General features: G+C 52.7%; 2 protein-coding genes across 2 annotated transcripts; one reads left to right on the top strand and one right to left on the bottom strand.

Moving 5' to 3' along the window:
- Positions 1–2,572: 2,572 nt before the first annotated feature.
- Positions 2,573–13,373, top strand: otoa (otoancorin; the record flags this gene model as incomplete). Its single annotated transcript, XM_084444487.1, has 24 exons — positions 2,573–2,641; positions 4,393–4,467; positions 4,575–4,765; positions 4,897–5,078; positions 5,161–5,279; positions 5,386–5,525; positions 5,775–5,826; positions 6,522–6,743; positions 6,934–7,095; positions 8,261–8,401; positions 8,604–8,659; positions 8,746–8,866; positions 9,009–9,127; positions 9,323–9,458; positions 9,555–9,748; positions 10,026–10,116; positions 10,490–10,634; positions 11,161–11,354; positions 11,490–11,654; positions 12,160–12,302; positions 12,436–12,572; positions 12,756–12,853; positions 13,040–13,220; positions 13,300–13,373. 24 exons carry the CDS (start codon positions 2,573–2,575, stop codon positions 13,371–13,373), a joined length of 3,207 nt encoding a protein of 1,068 aa, XP_084300613.1.
- Positions 13,374–14,372: 999 nt separating this feature from the next.
- Positions 14,373–23,296, bottom strand: LOC311314150 (zinc finger protein 687a-like; the record flags this gene model as incomplete). Its single annotated transcript, XM_084444486.1, has 10 exons — positions 14,373–15,808; positions 16,746–16,848; positions 17,522–17,634; positions 17,903–18,166; positions 18,262–18,424; positions 18,519–18,695; positions 19,886–20,070; positions 20,184–20,428; positions 20,561–20,816; positions 21,308–23,296. The coding sequence occupies 10 exons, from the start codon at positions 23,294–23,296 to the stop codon at positions 15,161–15,163; spliced, it is 4,143 nt and encodes a 1,380-aa protein (XP_084300612.1). The 3' UTR covers positions 14,373–15,160.
- Between the last annotated feature and the right edge of the window lie 967 nt (positions 23,297–24,263).

Below are 24,263 nucleotides of genomic sequence, written 5' to 3'. Positions count from 1 at the left end.
CTTTTATTATATAGGTCATGAGTAAAGTACAGACTGGGCCCGATGTTGCTGGTGCAGAGAAACCCCCTTGAAGCGTGTAATACATTGAACAGTCTGTGTGTGTGTGTGTGTGTGTGTGTGTGTTCAAGTTCACTTTATTTGTTTTCCCCATAGGGAGATTTTGTTTACAGCACACGTAAATCATACATTATCACAATTAAAAACAGCACAACAGGAACAGATTGACAATGAGAGTGAATATCATTTACATGACAGGTAACAAACTCAACCATTAACTCATGAATAAAAGGAATAGAGGCTGGCCAGCAGAATACATACTGTAAGTGCTGGATGTACAGTGTAGATAGATAGACAGATACAGTGCTGTTCCCTCTTCCTCTCAGCAGCATTCAAAGCTCTGATGGAGACAGGCATGAAGGAGGACTTATATCTATTTTTTCTGTTTCTATTCAGAGCTGAGAGGATGATTTTTTTATTTTTTTATTTGACCTTTTTTAACCAGGAAGGGGGTTCTCATTGAGATTTAAAATCCCCAATACAAGAGGGTCCTGCCCAAGATAGGCAGCAGCACAGTGACATGTTTTTATAACATAAAAACAACAATTTACAAAACTAGAAAGTACATTTCCTGGAGAAAATGTGAGGTGGGCTAGCTGCTGCAGCTGTATGTAACAGCTACTGCTAGAACTACTACGGACCGGGCAATCTCCATGCACCCACCGGTGAATACTGTGCATCTCTAGCCCACTCATGGGCTGAATTGTGGTGTCTGTCGTGTGGACAGTGGAGTGGTGGCGAGACTCCGCCTCCTCAGGTCAGAGCTGGTCGGGGAGAGTATACCCCTCTCCGGGCCACCTACCTGACTCCACCGGTGAAGACCGTGTGTCTCTAGCCCACTCAGGGGCTGAGTTGTGAGGCCCGTGGCGTGGATAGTGGCGTGCTGGTTAGGCTCCGCCCCCTTGGGTCACAGCTAGTCAGGAACAGTACAGTGACCTCTGGGCAATTTCCATGCATCCACCATTGAAGACTGTGTGTCTCTAGCCCACTCAGGAGTAGAAAAGTGGGTTCTGTCATGTGAATAGTGGCGTGGTGGCGAAGCTCCACCCCTTTTGGTCATAGCCAGTCAGGGATGGTGTACTCCTCTCCAGGCTACCCACTGGCCCCCACCAGTGAAGATCATGTGCCTATATTCCACTTTGGCTGAGTTCTGTGCTACCACATTAGTTATAAAAGGGTGCCTGTACCTTTAAGAGAGGCTGCACATGCACACAAATTCGAAAAAAGCAACAGCTGCCACCACTCTAATCCCAACTGACTCCCAAGTCACACAGCTTAGATACTTACATTGTACGAATCAGCACATTTGTGTGAGTCTTTCGATATATAATATGTGTATGAGCTGTTAAAACTGTAGGCATAGCGACAAGTTAGAAAAAGGGTAAAAATGCAAAATTAACAGCTCAAAAGTTAGAGTGCGGTGCCATACGTTTCAATGGGGAGCGCAGTTGCCGAACAAATCGTCATACAGTGAAAACTGTAAATCACACAGCTTAGATACTTACATTATACGAATCAGCATAGTTGTGTGAACATTTTGATATATAATATGTGTGTGAGCTGTCAAAACTGTAGGAGTGCCAGCAGTTTACAAAATGTGTGAATATTTTCAAAGCAACTGCTGCCACCACTCTAAAAACATAAAGTTATTTAACATTCCAAAAGCAGTTTCAAGCAGTTTCAATGGGACAAAAAATAGTTTTAAAAGTTAAATTTCTAAAAAACGATTAAAAAAAATATTAAAAATCTGAATGGAACCGTTAAAGAGCTAAACATTGTGAACATTTTCAAGTTTGAATGAAGTTTCTAGCACAAAGTATGAAGAAGTAGTTAAGGAGACAAAAACTGGGGAGAACTAGAATAAGAAAGAAAGAAAGAAAGAAAGAAAGAAAGAAAGAAAGAAAGAAAGAAAGAAAGAAAGAAAGAAAGAAAGAAAGAAAGAAATAGTGGGAATATCACAAGTTGGGCTAGCTTCTGCAAGCTAGCCCACCTAATTAGAGAAGTGAGAGTGTGAGAAGTGTCCATGCAAATGGATTTAGCTTTAGCTAGCTTGAGCACCTGCAGTTCGAAAATCTGATCAAGGCTGTTAAACTTTACTCAGCTATTTTTGAAGCCACCTTTACTATCCTCTCAAGGGAATTATTATCCTTGACACAGAGGTTACCGTACCAACAAATAATAGAAAAGGAAATCATAGATTCAATAAAAGTGCAGTAGTACAATTTCATTAAGGTCCTATCGACCTGAAATCTGTCCAGCTTCCTTAGACAGTATAGGCGTTGCTGACCTTTCTTACACAGCATTTCACAGTTTAGATCAAACTTCAGTTTGCTGTCGATTATGGTACCAAGATATTTGTAATTAGTCAGCAGGTCAACTGGCTGACAGAGGACAACACTACACTCAGGAATAGGAGATGGACGTCTGTAGTCGATGCAGATCTCCTTTGTCTTAGAAACATTGAGTTGAAGAAAGGTTCATTGCACCAGGACAGGAAGTCATCAAGAACTTGGCCATGAGCAACTTCATCATCGCAAAGCAGGCTGACGATGACGGAATCATCAACATACTTGACGATGAATCTGTTGGCATGACGGCTAAAACAATAATTTGTGTGTAAGATGTAGAGAAAAGCAGATAGAACACAGCCCTGAGGTCGTTAGCAGGCTAGACAGTGTGTCATTGACTCTCACCTGCTGTTATCTATTTATAAGAAAGTCAAGGATCCATCCCACAAGACATGCATTTAAACCAAATAAATGAACTAATTTTTCAACCAGGACATGTGGCTGAATCGTATTGAACGCTGATGAAAAATCAATGAAGAGCAGCCTAGCATGGTTCTTATTACCTTCTAAGTGCTTAAAGAGAAGGTTGAGCAAGGAAGCAGTTGCGTCCTGCACGCCTCTCTTGGCTCTGTACGCAAATTGAAAAGGGTCTAACAGGCTTTCAGTATTTTTTGTGTGTGTGTGTGTGTGTGTGTGTGTGTGTGTGTGTGTGTGTGTGTGTGTGTGTGCCATCCCAGAGCCAGACACTTGATACATGTCTCACACCTGGCCACACTGCTGCTTCATTATAAGATAACATACTTCATTGAGGATCTGTCCACAATAAAGTATCAGAAACGTTATTGAGGTTTTGTCTTTGTCTCAACGTTTTTGGGGGTCTCAACACAAGGTTCAAGGTTCATCACTGTTTCTCTCTCCCGCAGATGATGAGATGCCTGCAAATGGGTGAGAATGCATGAAGAGTGTATGTGTAGTGTGTGTGTGTGTGTGTGCGTTTGTGAGTGTGTGTGTGTGTGTGTGTGTGTACAGTATGCGTGCATGGTTGTGCGTGTGCATGCGTATAGGTACAGTATTGTGTAACTGTGGAACCTGTGATATTGCATGAACAGGGCTACATGCATTTATAGGCTATATGTTAATAAAATAACTTCCAATATGTTTAAACAGTGCGTGAGACTGAATGTTTGCCATGTTACAGGACACAGGGCACCCGTGATGATAATGGACAATCCTTCTAATGACAGGTGACTCTTTGCCAGTCTGTCTGTCTGTCTGTCTGTCTGTCTGACTGACTGGCTGACTGGCTTTTTACAAGGCAAGGTTTCTACTACACCAATAAGCAAACAAGACAGTTATAAAACCAATTGTTATAAGATGACCAGAAATTCCCCGCCCCCTCCCTCTCTCGACCCCTCCCTCTCCCTCCCTCTCCTCCTCTCCCTCCCTCCCTCTCCCCGCCCCCTCCCTCCCTCTCCTCCTCTCTTCCCCTCCCTCTCCTCCTCTCTCTCCTCCTCTCTCTCCCCCCCTCTCTCCCTCCCTCTCCCCCTCTCTCTCCCTCCCTCTCCTCCTCTCTGCCTCTCTCTCCTTCCCTCAGTGGGGCGCCAGGGGAGGAGAGGATTGTTAGTCTCAGTCCGCTCCGCACTTTAGTCTCTCTCCTCTCCTCTCTCCCGTCCCCGGACCCAGACCCGGCTCCTCGCCTCACCCTCCAGCCCAACAGGACCAAAACCATGGGACCATTCCCTGACTACCAGCCCAACAGAACCAGAACCATGGGACCATTCCTTGACTCACAACCACAATGGGTATAGTTACATAAACAAGCACATGCAGTTTTTGTACCGAGCTTGTAATGACAATTCACTGCACTAACACTCTTTTACATGAAGACGCATTCAAATGAACATTTTCCAATTCATAAAAGTAAATCACGACAACCAAAATCAGATAGATTGTCTCCCTCTTTCTCTCTCTCTCCTTATCTCTCTCTCTCTCTCTCTCCCTCTCCCTCTCTTTCTCTCTCTCTCCCTCTCTCGCTCTCTCTGTGTAGAATGTGACAGAGTTGATGTGGAATTGGAATTGTTCCAGTCTGCTGGACCTGATCAAGTTGATGAGAAACTCCTCGGTCAGTAACAGGCCCGTCAGTCAAACAGGCTCCTTCCCACCTTTCCTGCATCCTCAGGCTGAGTCCCAATCTAGTGCTAAAGCTCCTACCCCCTTCTCTCTCCCTAGGAGGGCTGCCGGTGTTTCCTACGAGCCTTTGCTGCTCCCCTCTCATGGGAAGCTTTGAAGAGAGGCAGTGACGACCTCGACCCAGAGGATTATGGGAGGCTTGTGTGGGCGGCTAAACCCCTCCTCCAGAACATGCCCCCCCATGAGTTGGGCCTGCCCCCCCGAATACAAGGCTCACAGCTGAGAGCCATGTGAGTGTGTGAGAGGGTGTGTGTGTGAGTTTGTTTGTTTTTGTGCCTGTTTGTGCACACACACACACACACACACACGCACACACACATGCATGCACACAATGATATGACAGCCAGGCTCCCTGTTCCAGGATGAAGATGATGAGGGAGGTGTTTGGCTCTCTGTCCGAGGACCAGCAGGATCAGATCAAAGAGTGGGTGAAGCAGCGGGTCGCCCAGAACCACCACAACTGCAGCCTCTCGGCCTGGAGAGCCCGACCCAGACCCACACCAGAGCCTGGAAAACCTCCAGGAAATCCCCTTCAGCTACCTGGTAAGACTAGAGACAATAATAATGTGTGTGTGTGTGTGTGTCTGTGTGAGTGTGTGTGTAATGTGTCCCTCTGTCCCTCCAGTGATGCCTCCTCGTTGCCCCTCCAGACTGATGTGGCTGGAGACGGAGGTGATGAAGATGATGGGGCCCTTCCTCACCCTCCTACCAGCGGACGACATGAGAGCCATCCCCAAAGGCCAGGTGTGTGTGTGTGTGTGTGTGTGTGTGTGAGTGTGTGTGTGTGTGTGTTCTGTGGCTGTGGAGTGACTGTCTGATCTGTCCCTTCTCCTCCTCCTCCTACTCCCAGCTCTGTCCATTCTTCTCCTCCCCCGAGTTCAGCTCCTCCTTCAGGGGGCGGAGCCTCCGGCCTCAGCTGGGCAGGAAGATCCTCCGCATGGTCAGAGCGTGCTCCCACGACCCCCAAGAGCTCCCCAACAACCTGGACAGGTCTGTGTGTATGTGTATGTGTGTGTGTATATGTGTGGTGTATATGTGTGTGTCTGTTTGTATGTGTGTGTGTGTGTTTGTGTTTGTGTGTGTGTGTATGTGTGTGTGTTTGTGTGTGTGTATGTGTGTGTGTGTGTATGTGTGTGCAGGCGCTGAATGCTGGGTTTGTATCTACCATGTTTCCTCGATCAGGCTTGGTTCTCTGGCCTGTTTCTATGATGACGTGCGACCCCTGACCCCCTCCATCAGTAGCACACTTCTGTCTCAGCTAGAGAACTGCAGCAACCCTGGCGTCACCACGGTAACCCGTCCCTCTCTCTTCACGTCACTCTCTCTGTCTTCCTTCGGTCCACGGAGCCGCTGTTCATAGTAACTACTAGCGCTGTCATGGTAACATTACTAGTGCTGTTCATAGTAACATTACTAGCGCTGTCATGGTAACATTACTAGCGCTGTTCATAGTAACATTACTAGCGCTGTTCATAGTAACATTACTAGCGCTGTCATGGTAACATTACTAGCGCTGTTCATAGTAACATTACTAGCGCTGTTCATAGTAACATTACTAGCGCTGTCATGGTAACATTACTAGCGCTGTCATGGTAACATTACTAGCGCTGTTCATAGTAACATTACTAGCGCTGTTCATAGTAACATTACTAACGCTGTTCATAGTAACATTACTAGCGCTGTTCATAGTAACATTACTAGCGCTGTTCATAGTAACATTACTAGCGCTGTTCATAGTAACATTACTAGCGCTGTTCATAGTAACATTACTAACGCTGTTCATAGTAACATTACTAGCGCTGTTCATAGTAACATTACTAGCGCTGTTCATAGTAACATTACTAGCGCTGTTCATAGTAACATTACTAGCGCTATTCATTGTAACATTACTAGCGCTGTTCATAGTAACATTTCTAGTGCTGTCATGGTAACATTACTAGCACTGTCATGGCGATGACATCCTGAGGGCGTTGCCTCTGTCCGCAGCTGAAGAAGCGCTTGGCGAGGACAGTGATGTCATTGGGGAACGTCAGCGGTCCCGCACTGCTGCGTGATCTGGGGGTGGGGGTGACAGAGCTCTCCCCCGCCTATCTGGCCAGCCTCCCCCCCCCTGTCCTCCGGGGCCTGCTGGCCTCTCTGGGGCCCAGGCTGAGATGGAGGCTGAGGCAGGCCAGGAGTCTGGCCAGGACGCTGCTGCCAGACGGGGAGGTGAGAGAAAGAGAAAGAACATGAACAGGCTCAGAACAGGAGAGACGCTCCACTGCGTCTACGCCAGAGACACGCTTTAATCACTTGTGTCTGCTTGCCGAGGTGTCACTAAAAGGTCTCTCCTGTGCATGGTGGTAATGTCTCTCTCTCTCTCTCTCTCTCTCTCTCTCTCTCTCTCTCCCTCTCTCAGGGGGTGTCCAATCAGGTGCTGATGTCTCTGGGGTCAGCTGTGAGGGGTGTGGCCTCCAAAGTGCTCAGGAAGGTCAAACCAGAGGGGCTTCTGGGTAGCAACGGTCTGCAGAGCTTGAGCCAGAAGATGTCCAAGCTGCAGAAGATTGCCCTCTTGGAGGGGGTGAGGGAAGGGGGGGGACAGAAGACTGCCCTCCTGGAGGGGGTGAGGGAAGGGGGGGGGGGGGGACGGAAATAAAACAAGAGAAAGCAAAGAAAAGCCTGGAAGCCTGAAAGCCTGGAGGGGGTGAGGGGGGGGGGGGGGACCAGGAAATAAACACTTCTGTGATACATTCTGGACTTCTAGCCGCCCAGAGTGATGTGAGTGGGCGGAAGGGTTAGGGTTAGGGGTAGGTTAGGGGTAGGGTTAGGGTTAGGGGTAGGGGTAGGGTTAGATTAGGGGTAGGGTTGGGTTAGTGAGTAGGGAGTACCGGCCTTGACCGACTAATGCCGCGTTCCAGATAGGATTTTGAGCCCGTAAGTCACGACTCACGACTTCATAGCGTTCCAGGCAAACTGTCTGAATGCGTGGCATTCTGGATAAATGTAAACAAGCTGATATGGTAAAAGCTTGAGATTTGGCACATTGTCAGAGCTGGCAAGCTAAACATTGTATGCCTAATTTTGCTAAGAAATCATACGTTACATTTTATTTATTGACATCATCGACTTTTCGCTGTTTGCATGGTCACGTTCAGGTTTACCTTAATGTTAGCTAGCTAGCACTAGCTATCTCTTGTCAACATATTTGGGCATCATTATATACACATAGCAGATTGTAGTGCATAATTGTTTGTATTATTTTGATTACAATGTACAAATTTAATGTACAAATTTACTTTACGTTGCCCTAAAGTTATCTTTGTCGCCATACCCATGGGGGCTGCCATCTTGCTTAGAGGGCTGTGTGACGTCAGAGAGCGCAACTGGGAGTACATCAATCTGGTACGAGTTCACGGGTGGGAAGTTACGGGTTTGACTGCCATTCCAGAGCATTTTCACGTGTAGAAGGTCGGAAAAGCACGAGTTACGGGTTGCCTGGAACGCGCCATTAATCCTTCAGGCAACGTAACAAAACTTTTGACAAATCCAGTCGGAAGAACGGCGAAAACTCAGCTAGTGCATACTCTTGTTCTTGTTTAATTGTTGCTATGGAGTATTTTTATCCAATTGCTGCACTTATGACTGTGTGTTTATTCTACTACTCTAACCTGCATTAATGAATCAGAAATCACACTCCTCTCTCTTCATCCTAGAGTAACCATGTTGACCCTTGACCCTGTGTGCAGCTTGCTGGAGGCGTGAATGCGTCAGAGCTGGTGAATAAGCTCCCCGCCGCCCTGCTCTCCAGGCTGTCCCTGACCACCCTAGACCAGGCAGACCTCACCTCCCTCCACCAGCTGGAGGGCAGGAGCTGGACGCTGGCGCAGGTCAGGACAGGTCAAGAACAGGACGTCAAACGCTCACCCCCCCCCCAAAACTCACCTCTCACCTGCCGTCAAACACTCACCGCAACACCGCCCCCCCCCCCCAAACTCACCTCACCTGTGCCAGAGAGACAGACCCACACTGGAGAGGTGGACCCCAGACTAGGTGTCCCTGCTGACGCCTGCTTGTCCTCCTGCTTTCCAGGCAGCGTTCCTGGTCAGGAGCATCCTGGGGAAGGTGGTCCGGCCTGGAGACGTCCGGTGAGACAGGCGGCTGTTGCTCACTTCCTGTCCGAGCCGACGACTGTTTCCTTCCTGCGGTCCTGACGCTGTGATTGCTTCCACAGGAAGCTGGGCGCGGCCGTTCAGGGCGTGGCCTGCAACCTGATTGACAGCGTGTCTGAGAGCGATGCCATGGAAATGGCCCAGAGTTTGACAGAGACCCCTCAATGGCTCACTAGAACACAGGTAGGCACACGCACGCACGCACACACACACACACACACACACACACACACACACACACACACACACACACACACACACACTTTTATTAAACATTTATTTAGACATAAATATGCTCTGTAACCATCAGACTCTGGTCTCTCAGGTGCGTTGTACGGCTCGAAAGCTGTTTGCCAGTTTAGAGAGACGGAGAGACGGATACTTCAACAACATCACAGAGGATGAGCTGCACCAGATCCCTACACTGCTACTGCTACACCTGTCGTAAGAACACACACACACACACACACACACACACACACACACACACACACTCACACACACACACACACACACACACACACACACACACACACACACACACACACACACACACACACACACACACACACACACACAAAGACACACATGTGAGTATTCTTATTTCACCACAATGTCCCCCTGTCCTCCCCCTCTCAGGCCTGCACAGGTGGACACCCTGCCGGAAGCTGTGTGTTCTGTCCTCCTGGAGAAGACATCCCAGGCCGATCTGAGCCGCGTGTCCCTCCGGTCACGCTCTCGTCCGGCGCTCACCAACAGAGCCCTGCGCTGCCTGCTGACCGTACGTGGGACCACACACACTCCCCTCTCCTCCAGAGCCTCACCGAGTCTGACTGGGGGTGTGTGTGTGTGTGTGTCTGTGTCTCTCCAGGGAAGGAGCATGTCTGATCTGTCCAGTGAGGAGGTGCTGATGATGGGGTCTCTACTGTGTGAGCTGCACCCCTCTCAGCTCTCCCTCCTGGACCCTGAGGCCCTCAACTCCACCCTGGAGGCCCTGGCCTCCTGCCCCCAGATCCCCCCCCCCCACCGGGGGGCACTGGTGCAGCTGGTCAAGCAGACGTACGGGTAAGACAGGGTGAACCCTACCCCTACCCCTACCCCTAACCCTACCCCTACCCCTACCCCTACCCCTACCCCTACCCCTACCCCTAACCCCTAACCCCTACCCCTAACCCCTACCCCTACCCCTACCCCTAACCCCTAACCCTACCCCTACCCCTACCCCTACCCCTACCCCTAACCCGCTCACAGGACCGCTCTGAGACTGCTACAATGATATCAGAAGAATGTCAACGGGGGCAGTGCTAGAAATAAAGGATTGAACAATGTGCCTTTTGAACAGCGACCCATCCGATTGGTCAGTGGACACCATGGAATCTCTGGGTCCTCTCCTACTATTGGACGACTCAACTGTCCGTACACTGCGCTATAGGGTGAGCGCCTCCGTACCATCATAGCATAGTAACGAACCCTGACCCTTCGTCACACACACCATAGCATAGTAACGAACCCTGACCCTTCCTCACATCATATCATCGTATACAGTACCTTCTCTCTCTCATATGGAGGCATGGAGCAGCTGTGAGCCTGATGCCATTTTGCCACAACCATGCTTGACTAAGTACTGTTGTTGTCGATGATGTTAACCCTGATTTCTTCATTTGTTTTCCTTGGTTTCTTCCCATGTTATCCCCCCTCTCCCCCCCGCTCCCTCCCCCCTCTCCCCCCCCTCCCTCCCCCCTCTCCACCCCTCCCTCCCCCCTGTCCACCCCCTCCCTCCCCCCTCTCCCCCCCCTCCCTCCCCAGCCATGGCTGAAGGCAGCGCTCTCGGACATGATGGACCCCCCGCCCCCCCCGCCAGGCCCCCCCCCTCCCCCAGACTTCAGCAGGGGTCCGGATCTCTCCGCCCTGCGATGGAAACTCTTCTCTCTCTCCACCGTGGTTCCCACTAGTAGGAAGAGAGAGGGAGAGACACACACACACATTTACACAAACACACACACACATTTACACATATACACACACACACACAATTACACGTACACACACACGTTTACACATACACACTTACACGTACACACACACACACACACATTTACACGTACACACACACGTTAAAACTTACACACATTTACACATACACACACACACACACACACATATACACGTGCACACACACACACATTTACTGTACACACACACGTTTACACCTACACGTGTGCACACTCACAATCTCATTATCAAGGCAAAACTGCTGAAGTGTTACCTCTCTCTCCCTCCTCTCTCTCCCTGTTTCTCTCTCCTCTCTCTCCTCTCCCTCTCTGTCTCTCTCTCCCCTCTCTCTCTCCCTCTCTCTGTTTCTCTCCTCACCCTCTGTTTCTCTCTCTCCTTTCTCTCCTCTCCCTCTCTCTCTGTTTCTCTCCTCTCTCTCTCCCTCTCTCTCTGTTTCTCTCTCTCTCTCCCTCTCTCTCTCTCAGCAGTGACTGCAGAGGAGAAGCTGGTTCCCCTCGTCTCTCAGATTGAAGATCTGGGCGTGGCCAACGTTTACTGGAGCCCTGCCCAGCTGTGTAGGATGCCCAATGACACCTTTATTGCTACCGTGGAAACGCTGGGGGCCATCCCCGACTACAGTCCAGCCCAGCTGAGCGCGCTCCGACAGAAGTCCATCCAGGTCAGAACCAGAGCCCGGTACTATCGGTCTCATGAATACCACTCCCTCTGTTCTCCTGTAATGGACCTGGATGTGCTTGAGTTCCTGGTCCCAGGGGTTCCAGGTCGTGAGCCCAGACATGTTCTCCTCCCGCAGGCCTTCGGTCCTGTTGAGGGTCTGGACGAGGACCAGGTCCTCCAGCTGCGCTGCATCTGCCAGGGGTTCAATCTGACCGAGCTGCCCAGTCTCCCCATCTCCTCCCTGGACACGCTGGAGACGCTCGCCCCCTGCGCCTGGACACAGGCCCAGGTCAGCACCAACGTACACACGCTCACACACACACACGCAGACTGACTGACGGACACACACACGCACGCAAAGACTCATGGGGCGGCTGTAGCTCAGTTGGTAGAGCGGGTCGTTCAATGATCGAAGGGTCAGTGGTTCGAATCCCAGCTCCGACTGTCCACATGTCGTAGTGTCCTTGAGCAAAACACCTAACCCCGAATAGCTCCCAATGAGCAGGTTAGCACCTTGCATGGCAGCTGCCGCCATTGGTGTGTGTGTGAATGGGTGAATGAGAGGCTATTGTAAAGCGCTTTGAGTGCCGCTAAGGTGGAAAAGCGCTATATAAGTGCAGTCCATTTACCATTTACAATTTACTCATGCACACAAACACACACACGCAAAATTGGACAACTACAAGATGATGCTGATGATGATGATGCTGATTATAATGATGATGCTGATGATGATGATGATGCTGATGATGATTATAATGATGATGCTGATGATGATGCTGATGATGATGTCTGGTGCTGGACAGAGGGAGACGTTGTGGGAGGCTTTTGCGGAGCGAACTGGTGTGAAAGTGGGAGAACTGGGAGCTGTGGAGATGGTGGGATTGGACCAGTTCATCTGTGGGCTCGGTCCAAATGCCAGCGCTCAGCTTAACCCTGAGGCGTTCAGGTCAGTGCTGCTCCCACGGCCATGGAGCATCCTGTGTGTGTGTGTGCGTGTGTGTGTTAGAGACTGTGAAAGTGGTGGGGGCTGAATGTTGTATGTGTTTTATGTGCGTGTGTGTGCGCCTGTGTGTGGTTAGAGAGGCGCTGGGGTCCGTGGGACAGGTGCAGTGCCCCCTAGTGGTGACTGAGGGTCTGAAGAACTGTGCGCTGGCGGTATTTGGACAGCCCAGCAACTGGACACAGGCCCAGGTCAACACCCTGGGCAACATCATGGGTTAGAGACACTCCTCCACGTTACTGACGTCAGTCTGATACAACATCGCATGGCAGTGGTCAGTGAAATGATCTCTCCCTCCCTCTCTCTCTCCGTCCCTCCCCCTCTCTCTCTCCCTCCCTCCCCCTCTCTCTCTCCCTCCCTCTCTTTCTCTCCCTCCCCCTCTTTCTCTCTCTCTCCCAGCGGGTCTGAGCTCTTCTGAGCTGCGCTCTCTGAGTCCGTCTGTCCTCCCCTTCCTCAGCCAGACCAGCGTTCCTCTCATCCCTGCTGACAGGCTGGCCGTGAGTAGCACACACACACACACTCACTACCATACCAGTGGGCGTCTTATAACCTGTCCTCTTCCCGTCCTTAATCCCAGTTAAAGGGGAGGTTTCTCTTGGATTCATCTCTCTATACATGGAGAAACGGTCTTTCTAACATGTCCACCCTTGTGTGCGTTCACCTGGTCTCTCATTGGTCATCAGGCTCTCTTGGCCAGCCAGCTGGAGGCTCTGGGTCCTGACAACGCTGCTATGGTGACCGATGCCCAGCGGCAGATGCTCAGTGAAGAGCAAAAAGTTGCCCTTGACAACAGCTTGGGTGTGCCGAGCGCCCGGGTGGAGCAGCCCACCCAGAAGCCCCCCAGTAACCTGCCCCAGCGGTCTGGTAGGAGCTGCTTCCACCTCACATCACATCCAATCAGATATAGAGGAGCCAAGGTGTTCAGATATGTTTCCTTCTCCAGGAGCCAAGCTGGGGACTCTGGGAGTTGGAGTCTTCCTGCAGCCCTTCCTGCTCCTGGGCTTGTTGGTTCTGTAGAGAAGCAGCCGTCAACCAACCATGCATTCATCTACTCAGCTATCAGATCACGCGCATGTTGACTTTATTAATCAAGTCTCACGCTTATTTAGAGATGATCCCCCATCAGTCCCCTTCATCCTGCATTACTGTGGCCTAGATAGCGTTGGTCTGGGTTAGGGTTAGCGTTAAGTTGTCTGTCCACAAATAACACAATATAAAGATCAGCAGGCTGTGATTAGGTTCAACTATGTTAGCACTGATGTCTAAATTAGAACCTGGAATTATATTCATGAGAAATATGTATTTTACAGGATATTATTCTTGTATTTATTCCTATTTATTACTGTATTTATTCCTAGTAGACAAGAGTTGGAACAAAGATGCTTATCACTCAAAGTAGTGACAGAAGTGGTTATACTGTAACTGCGAAATAAAAATAAAATGTTTTTTCCCTCAGTGGTGGAAATGAAGTGGGTTTACTGTGTCTGTGGATAAGAAGTGGGTTTACTGTGTCTGTGGATAAGAAATTGGTTTATTGTGTCTGTGGATAAGAAGTGGGTTTACTGTCTGTGGGTAAGAAGTGGGTTTACTGTCTGTGGATAAGAAGTGGGTTTACTGTCTGTGGATAAGAAGTGGGTTTACTGTCTGTGGATAAGAAGTGGGTTTACTGTCTATTTATTATAAAGAGCTTTTCATTGTCAATCTCAAAGTGCTGAAATTGCCATCTCTTAGATCCAACGATGTGGCCATTGGCTGATGACGCCATTGAAAATGGAGGAAAGGGGCGGGGCTACTTGTGATCACAACCTCAGACACGACACAATGAAACCATGTGACAAAACCATGTGACCATCACCTCTTTATATCATCAAACAGGGGTGTTAAATTGGAAATGGTCAACGCAAACGAAAATGCGTTGACAGTTAGAAAGGGATGCAATTTTGCACTCTAATTTCTGAGCAGTCAAACTCGACACAAAAGGAAACGAGAGAACCGACCATCGACTCCTTGATTAAAAAACACAAAAACACTTTTATTTTTTTATTTTTTTTTAAGCCTGAAGCAGAAACTGGTCTGTTTTAAATGACAATCACAGCCATCTCTAATAGAAGCTTTTTATGTGGTAATCTCACCTGTCCTCTTGCTCAGAGAGAAAGAAATCCACATGTACACACTCAACAGAGCCAGTCATCATGAGAAACGGGACCATCACTGGGAGATTGTGCTTTTGATTAACGACTTCAGCAGGAGTGAGTAACCAATTAAAATTAAGATTAGAAGGATGTCACATTCAATCAACGCAGAACATTCCAGTTTCAAATACAGCCCAGCACAACATCACAGTAACAGAACATCACAGCCCAACAGAACATCACAGTAACACAACATCACAGTAGGTTTTGGTAGATTCAGTCAGATTCTGTCTGGTCTTTGAAGCTACCAAAGACGTCATTACTGCTCCTGCCGCGCTGAAGGAGATGAGCAGTTTCACCCGAGGCAGATTGCTGCAGGTTAAGGCTAATCATGAACAGATTTCATCATCTTTTAAAGGCTGATCTAATCACAGTCCAACATAGTAACACAGTAGATAACATGGTAACACACTTTCTCTCACACATATATTTACTCCCTGCTGAAGCCCATGACAAGTGAGGCACTTTTTTACTTTGCATAAGATCAGCCTGTTTCGTCTCATCCTTCCTCCCTGATCTCTCTCTCTTCTCTCTCTTCCTTCCACTGCCCACTCACCTCTCTCCTCCTCTCTCTCCTCCTCCCCCTCCTCTCTCCCCCCTCCCCCTCCTCTCTCATGCGGGCTTGTCGGTCTTGCGTGCGGTAATGAACGCCATGCCGTGAGTCCTGAAGTGTGTGTTCAGATCGGACGTCTTCTCAAAGCGCCTCCCACACACCTTACAGCCCACCCTGCCCTCCCCGTCCTCCCCCAGGGGCGTGGGGGGATGGGAGGAGGGGGACGCGGGAGAGCCCCCCCACGGGCTCCCGTCGCCATGGTTTCCGCCGTTGCCAGGGGAGGCGGCGGGGCGGTCGTTGGCGAGGTGGGCGTGGCTGTCGCCGGGCGTGTCTCTGACGCGGTGGCTGATGAAGCGATGGCGGGAAAGGGAGGGGGCAGAAGCGAAGCAGGCGCCGCACTGTAGACACTGCAGGCTGGCCCCACCCCCGGCCACGCCCCCCTCCGCACGGTGCAGGGGGATGTGCTCCAGGAAGGCCGCCTGGTCCTCTGTGGCGAAGCCGCAGGGCGCGCAGCGGTAGCCGGACTCAGGCGCCACCGACCGGGTCCTCTTGGCTGGACTGACCCCCTCTGTGACCACCTCCTCTTCCTCCTCGGCCTTGACTCCTCCTCGTCCTCTCCCTCCCTCCTCGTCCTCCTCGGTGGAGAAGGGGAGGAGCGAAGCTGCGTCGGGCTCCGAGGAGCTGTCTGCCCCCGGACCTCCTCGGCTCTGGAGACACACCGGCTCAGTCAGCCAATCACACGCCTCGACAGGACACACGCTGGACATGGTGGAGCTGTGTGACCAGGTGAGGGGGTGTGGGGGTGGGTGTGTGTGTGTGTGTGAGTGAGACAGAGAGACAGAAGCTGAATCCCAATCTGAGTGCGCAAACCGCACTTGCGGCCCCTCGCACTTGCTCAGGCCTCAGGCCACAGCACTTAATTGACGTCAGCTGGAAGGGCCAGAGGGTGCAGGGCCGTGAATTAAATGGGACAGCACTCCCAGTTTCGCTCAATGCCCCTCCCACTTCGTTTTCATTGGCTGCCGCGTTCCTCCGACGCAGAGGCTGCTCTGACGCTCCCTTCAGCTCTGCAAATTGACCGATTGACGTCTGTTTTAATTTAATAATAATTAAAAAAATAGGTTGGGTGGGATATGTTTGCAGCATGTGGATTTCAAGATAAATGTTGTGTTATCTGCAAATGTCATCATTTATGTGTGATGCACTCAGATCATGACTCGGATGCACTCAAGCACTGTGTCACATGAGACGCTGTGGGTATTTTCGACTCCTAAGTCCGTGAAATTGCGGACTTTCGGTAAGTGCGGTTAAAGTGCGCAAAATGGCGGCGTGGCGCACTTGTGGACCTAGCAATTCCGTTTTGGAACTACCCTGAGCCCTTGTGGGCTTGTAAGGCCACAAGGCCGCGAGTGCTCTGCACTTTCGCCTAAGTGCGCGATTTGGGATTCAGCTATCGAGAGAGAAAGAGAGAGAGAGAGAGAGAGAGAGAGAGAGAGAGAGACAGAGACAGAAAGAGAGACAGAGAGAGAGAGACAGAGAGAGAGAGAGAGACAGAGAGACACAGAGAGAGAGAGAGACAGAGAGAGAGAGAGAAAGAGAGACAGAGAGAGAGAGAGACAGAGAGAGAGCAGCCCGTGTCCATACCTGTGCGGTGTCCTGGCTCAGCGTGTCCTCGGCGTGTCTCAGCTGAACGTGTCTCTCCAGCGCCACCCTGCTGCTGAACGTCCGCTTGCCCTTCGTACAGAACCTGCACAGAGAGGAGGGTCAGAGGGCTCAGAACCTGCACAGAGAGGAGGGTCAGAGGTCAGAGGGCTCAGAACCTGCACAGAGAGGAGGGTCAGAGGGCTCAGAACCTGCACAGAGAGGAGGGTCAGAGGTCAGAGGGCTCAGAACCTGCACAGAGAGGAGGGTCAGAGGGCTCAGAACCTGCACAGAGAGGAGGGTCAGAGGGCTCAGAACCTGCACAGAGAGGAGGGGTCAGAGGGCTCAGAACCTGCACAGAGAGGAGGGTCAGAGGTCAGAGGGCTCAGAACCTAAACAGAGAGGAGGGTCAGAGGTCAGAGGGCTCAGAACCTGCACAGAGAGGAGGGTCAGAGGTCAGAGGGCTCAGAACCTGCACAGAGAGGAGGGTCAGAGGGCTCAGAACCTGCACAGAGAGGAGGGTCAGAGGTCAGAGGGCTCAGAACCTGCACAGAGAGGAGGGTCAGAGGGCTCAGAACCTGCACAGAGAGGAGGGTCAGAGGGCTCAGAACCTGCACAGAGAGGAGGGGTCAGAGGGCTCAGAACCTGCACAGAGAGGAGGGTCAGAGGTCAGAGGGCTCAGAACCTAAACAGAGAGGAGGGTCAGAGGTCAGAGGGCTCAGAACCTAAACAGAGAGGAGGGTTAGTCACCGGGGGCCCGGTGGGTGGGGGGGACTCACTGGCAGTGGAAGACTCTTTTAAGGCCCTTGTGTTTGACCCGGACGTGGCGCCTGAGGCTGGAGGTGGAGGAGAAGGAACTCTCGCACAGAACGCACGGGAACTTCTTGAGGACCTGCGAACACACAGATATGGTCAGATATAGTATAAACCTAACCCTGCCAACACACAGATATGGTCAGATATAGTATAACCCTAACCCTGCCAACACACCGATATGGTCAGATATAGTTGTCTGAGGTCAGTTCCTGATAAAAGGCACAATCCTTGGGAGTTGCGCAATATAATTTGAGTATAACAGCAAACACGCTATATTTAATCTGAAAAGCCATCGTTTATCATGGAGCCAGTGTTGCTGTCTGCCAGTCCCCAGTCCCCCGGACCTTGCCATGCTGCTTGGCCATATGGGCGATGTAGTCCTCTTTATCGGAGTAGCGGGCGTGGCAGGGCGCACAGCTCCACCCTGAGGTGGCCTTGGTCGCGTCTCCCTCCCTCTCCTCATCCTCATCTTCATCCTCCTGGTCTCTCCACTCCTCCCCGTCCGAGCTCTCCGCCTTCACAGACACCCGTGCTCGAGGGGGAGGGGTCGCTGTCGGCGTCACGGCAACAGGCACTTCCTGTTTGACTGAGAGGCCCCCGTGTACCGACTGAGCCAGGGTTGGAGGGGGGAGAGAGAGAGGGAGGAGCAGCGATTAGAAGGGTCTCCTGGAGCAGCTGGCGGAGACGCGCCGGAGGGACCCACCTTGATGTGCTCCAGCATGGAGCTCCTCTGCGCGTAGAGCTTGGTGCACTCAGGACACTTGAACACGTGCACCTTCTGCTTGGCCAGATGCGTGTCGAAGTGGACGTACAGCAGGGGCTTCTGGGTGAAGACGGTGTCACACATCACACACTTGTATATCATCCTGTAGACAGGAAACAGGAGGCCGTGAGAACATGAGTAGGACAGGCAGCGTCTGGTGTGTGTGTGTGTGTGTGTGTGCACGCATGTGAACATACTTGGCCTGTCCTGCGGTCAGCGTGGGGTGCTGGGTGCTCATGTGGCTCTGAGCGCTGGGGGCAGACTTGAAGGCCATGGGGCAGCTGGGGCACTTGTGGAACACCTCGCAGTGAGCAGTCTGGATGTGGGACTTGACCGAGTTCAGCCCCCCGAACACCACCTGACAACTAGAGCACCTGCAGAGAGACCACCAGACCACTAGAGCACCTGCAGAGAGACCACCTGACAACTAGAGCACCTGCAGAGAGACCACCTGACCACTAGAGCACCTGCAGAGACCACCTGACAACTAGAGCACCTGCAGAGAGACCACCTGACAACTAGAGCACCTGCAGAGACACCACAAGACCACTAGAGCACCTGCAGAGACCACCTGACAACTAGAGCACCTGCAGAGAGACCACCTGCCAAATAGAGCACCTGCAGAGACACCACAAGACCACTAGACCACCTGCAGAGAGACCACCTGACAACTAGAGCACCTGCAGAGAGACCACCTGCCAAATAGAGCACCTGCAGAGACACCACAAGACCACTAGAGCACCTGCAGAGAGACCACCTGACAACTAGAGCATCTGCAGAGAGACCACCAGACCACCTGCAGAGAGACCACCAGACCACTAGAGCACCTGCAGAGAGACCACCAGACCACTAGAGCACCTGCAGAGAGACCACCAGACCACTAGAGCACCTGCAGAGAGACCACCAGACAACTAGAGCACCTGCAGAGAGACCACCTGACCACTAGAGCACCTGCAGAGACCACCTGACAACTAGAGCACCTGCAGAGAGACCACCTGACCACTAGACCACCTGCAGAGACCACCTGACCACTAGACCACCTGCAGAGAGACCACCAGACCACTAGAGCACCTGCAGAGAGACCACCTGACCACTAGACCATGTGCAGAGAGACCACCTGACCACTAGACCACCTGCAGAGAGACCACCTGACCACTAGACCATGTGCAGAGAGAGGGGGGTGAAACTTTCCATGGGAATTTATGGGAATTAACTGGGAATTTTGGGGTTATTTATACCAACTGTATTTACCCTGTCATAAACATACATAAATATAAACATTTAGCTTTGTAGCAGACATGCAGGTCTGTGGTCAGTTTAATCTCGGCTTGAGAGATCGTCTCAACCCTCACCTGTAGTAAACGTCTCTCTCAGAGAGGGCTGCTGGTCTCTCCTAACCCTCACCTGTAGTAAACGTCTCCCTCAGAGAGGGCTGCTGGTCTCTCCTAACCCTCACCTGTAGTAAACATGTCTCCCTCAGAGAGGGCTGCTGGTCTCTCCTAACCCTCACCTGTAGTAAACATGTCTCCCTCAGAGAGGGCTGCTGGTCTCTCCTAACCCTCACCTGTATCCGATGCGTCGTGAGAAGTGCAGACAGGCGTCCTCCAGGTGGGCCTGGAAGGCGGGCTGCTTGGCCACGCCCCCGCACTCGGGGCACACGTGGGGGGGGCTGGCCTTGTGGAGGCGGCGGTGGGCGGCGGCGCTGCAGCCGTTAGGGAGGAGCATGGGGGGGGAGCACTCCACACACGACTGGGGGGGGGGGAGAATCAACGACATGTGGCTATCCAGACACACACACGCATACACACACACACACACACGCATGCACACACACACACGGCGTGTGACAGAGTGAGACTCACTGTGTTGAGAGCTGGTTTGACCTCCTGGAAGTGGGCGGCCACCTCTGCCTTGCTGCTGAACTGAGCCTGACACTCAGGGCACCTGTTACTGCTGTAGAGCACCGCCCCCGGCCCCGCCCTCTTACCGGGCACCGCCTGCTGCGCCGCCTGGGGGGTGGGGCCGGGGGCCGGGGTCAGTGCTGATGTCACGGCGGCCCCCGAGGACGACAGCAGAGAGGAGGTAGAGGGGGAGGGAGAGAGCACGCCTGAGGAACGAGGGAAGAAAGAAAAAGAACAAAAGAGAAGACACATAATGAGAAGCCAAGTCTGGTGGCGATGACGTCACGTCACTGACCAGGAAATATGACTCACGCACACGCACACACACACACACTAACCAATGGGCGTGGTGTCCTGCTGGCCAATCATCTGCTCCACGGCGACAGGCCTCATGACCAGGTGTGAGCACTGCATGACCAGACCGCGGTCCTTGTGCTCGCGCGCGTGGAGCAGCAGGCTGCACTTGTTGAAGAAGGCCAGCCTCTTGGCGCAGTGGTTGCAGGTCACCTCGATGCGCAGCGAGCGCCGGTCGTAGTGGCGGGCCAGGCTGCGCTCCAGGGCGAAGGCGTCGCCACACTCCAGGCAGCGGTAGCCCTGCAGGGGAAGGGGCAGGAGCTTAGAACAGGCATGGCGGTCACAGAGAGAGGAGGGTGACTGAAACACTCAGGAGAAGCGCCATAACGCTAGCGCTAACGACCAGGGTTAGACAGGACCAGCAGAGCTAGCGCTAACGACCAGGGTTAGACAGGACCAGCAGAGCTAGCGCTAACGACCAGGGTTAGACATGACCAGCAGAGCTAGCGCTAACGACCAGGGTTAGACAGGACCAGCAGAGCTAGCGCTAACGACCAGGGTTAGACAGGACCAGCAGAGCTAGTGCTAACGACCAGGGTTAGACAGGACCAGCAGACCCACCTGAGGACCAGCAGACCCACCTGAGGACCAGCAGACCCACCTGTGGACCAGCAGACCCACCTGAGGACCAGCAGACCCACCTGAGGACCAGCAGACCAGACCCACCTGTGGACCAGCAGACCCACCTGAGGACCAGCAGACCAGACCCACCTGTGGACCAGCAGACCCACCTGTGCGGGCAGAGGCAGCCCCCACTCTGGGGGAGGCGGGGAGGACAGGTCGGGCTTGTAGCTGGGCAGCAGGTTCTTGCTGTTGAGGATCTTGTTGAAGGCCTCAACCAGGCTGGACTGGCTGCGGGAGATGATGGCGCCCGTGCTGTTGACGATGGAGGCCGGCCTGCTGCCCCCCTGGGGGGGGGGGAGGGGGGCGGGGGTGGACGTCGTCAGAGTCTTCTGGCCCAGGCTGTGCACGCCCACCCCCCCGCCGGGGGCCATTCTGGGGGAAGGGGACACGGAGGGCAGCGCTGACGACCTGGTGATGCTGACGGCCGTGGCCGACACTTTGGGCTTGCTCTCCACCGCCATCTTTATGTGGGCCTTGCTGGCGGCCACTAACATGGCGGTGCTGGCGTCCTGGAGAGTGGACACAGGAAGCGGGGCGCTGGCCTGGGACTTCGGCTGCGCCGCCGTCCTCTTGGGCCTGTTCATGATCTTGCGTCCCCCCGGGGAGGGTTTGGAGCCGTCCCCGCCCTTAGAGGGGGGCCCCCCTGCGCCTCTGGGGGCTACCCGGGTCACGGTCCTGGTGATGCTGCCAGTGGGGGTCTTCACTGTTTTGATTCGGACTTTGAGAGGGCGGGAGGGACCTGCAGCTGTTGCCATGGCAGAGGTCACTTTAGGATCCGCCTGTGAGGAGCTTCCTCCAGGAACAGACGCGTCTGTGTCGCTCTGGCCATCTTCCCCCATCTTCCCTCCATCCTCTGGGCTGCTCCCCGGGCTGCGCTCTCTCTCAGTGGGCTCCTCTCTGCTCTGGGGCCCCTGCAGCGCGGGGACGGGACCCGGGGATACTGGAAGGGCAGCGCCTGTCTGGTCAGGCGGAGGACTCTCTGGAGAATCCCTCTCATCGATCACGTGCTCGGGGTACTTCTGGCCCGGGGCCGGGCTGGGGCCGGGGAAGCTGGAGCCCAGCCAGCCTAGGCGGCCCTGGGGGGGGGCAGGCGGGGAGGGAGATCTGGGGGTGGAGGGCACCTCCTCTGGGGCCAGGGGCTGATGGTTGGAGGAGGATGTAAGAGAAGAAGAGAGGGGAGGGGGGGAGGAGAGAGCAGGAGGAGGAGGGGAGGATGGAGTAGGAGAACCAAACAGTCCAGAGGAGACTCTGCGTCGACGGTGGAACTTGGGAGAGGAGCGCATGGGAGAATCCGGGCTCTCCTGGATCACCAGCGGGCTTCCTAGGTCGGGCTCCGAATCCTCATCGGAGTCCATGATGCGCCGAATCCCGGCTCTCCCACTCCCGTTGGCGGGGGGAGGAGAGGAGGGGGGGCTGGGAGGGCGTGGAGCGTGGAGGATGGAGGGCGGGCGTTGGGCGTCAGAGGGGGAGGAGGATGATGATGAGGGGGAGGAGAGAGCGGCGCTGGGGGTGAGGAGGGGCTTCAGTCTGCTGAGGATGCTGGACGTGTGTCTGGCTGTGCTGCTGGCCGACCCCCCCTCAGCTCCTCCACTTCCTCCATCCTCGCTGGCGGTCAGTGGGGGACCGGGGGTCCACATTTCCCCGTTGGCCTGGCTCTGCACCCTGACATTGGGCTCCAGGGCCGGCGGAGGGCCTTCGTAACCGTTGTGGGTCTGTGGCTCAGAGCGGACCAGCCCAGGCATGCGGAGACTCAGCCCTGAGCCCAGCACAGCCCTGCCCACCCGGCTCTCTACCTCCGGGTCTGTGATGTCACTTCCCTCCAGGCTGTCCCCGTCATCCTCATCCGCCTCCCCGAAGACGTCAGAACACACTCTGTTCTTCACAATCACACTGACTACAGGAGGGTCTCCCTGGGGGGCTGAGGGGCTGGCAGACCTCAGCGAGGGCCCCCCTCCCTCCCCCACGCTGCCCCCAGCCTTCCCAGACCCCTCCCCACACTCCTCTGGACTGGACTGAATGGCTTCCTTAGCATCAATGTCCGGAATGTCAAAGGCTGCCAACAAATCGGTAAAGTCTGGGGTCTTCATGTCTCCCATTCCCAGATAACGGACCAAAGCCTGCAGGATCAGACACAAGCTTGAGATATGAAGGCCTACCCTCACAGTACAATCATGAGGCCGATACCTGAAGTTAAATAATAGTACCGATAACTGAACTGGCATTAGTAATGTCAGCATTCCACATTTTGTATGCGATTGTCTAAGCTTTCTTCTAGTTTGATGAAGCTAACGTTAGCTACTTGTAAAGTTAGCCATTTGAATTGCATTTGCACTGTCATGTATTTGCACTGTCCTGCATCCTGTCCTATGTCGTCTGCAAGAGCGTACGCCTGAACCCGAGTCAATTTCTGGTATGTGTGAACCATATACATGGCCAATAAAACGGCACTTGGATCTCTTGGGTGGAAAAACTTAGTCTAGCAAAGTTACGTTGGCTAGCTAACGTTAATACTGTATGCTGCAGCATGCTTCCTGAATTTGCGATTTCCTTATCAGTGCTTTACAAGACCAGTTAATTACTTAGTACTTTACTAAAATCTAATACTGAAACATTTAGCAGAGTAGACTGAAATTTGAAAACTCATCACTCCGGTTACCTGTCTGCGTCCGCTATCATCAAATGTTCAAACTTAGTGGATGACTTTACTTCAGCAAGCTAGCTGGCTTAGCTAGCAAGCTGTCTCCTGGCAAAAGTGGCTAATGCTAGCCTAGCTAAGTAGGGCAGCGAAACCCAGCACGTTCACCACTCGTCGCCTAGTGGACATTTAGCTAGCTAGCTCTACCGTGTATCGACTTTTAACCAAAACATAAGATGCACCAAACATCGGTTGCTCTAAAGACAACCCTTCTTCGGAAACAAAGTAATGTTTTTTAAGTTTTCAAAGTCAATCACGTTTACCTTGCAAAACTATCTGACTTTCTTTCGTGACGACGCATAAGTTGTTCGTCATCGAAAGATCGACAGACAGGTCCTACAAAAAGCACCATGTAGACAAAACGTCAA

This window comes from Borostomias antarcticus, assembly GCF_949987555.1.
Source record: "Borostomias antarcticus genome assembly, chromosome: 10".
NCBI lineage: Eukaryota > Metazoa > Chordata > Actinopteri > Stomiiformes > Stomiidae > Borostomias > Borostomias antarcticus.
The sequence above is the reverse complement of the archived record's forward strand: the minus strand, read 5'-3'. Positions and strand labels throughout refer to the sequence as shown.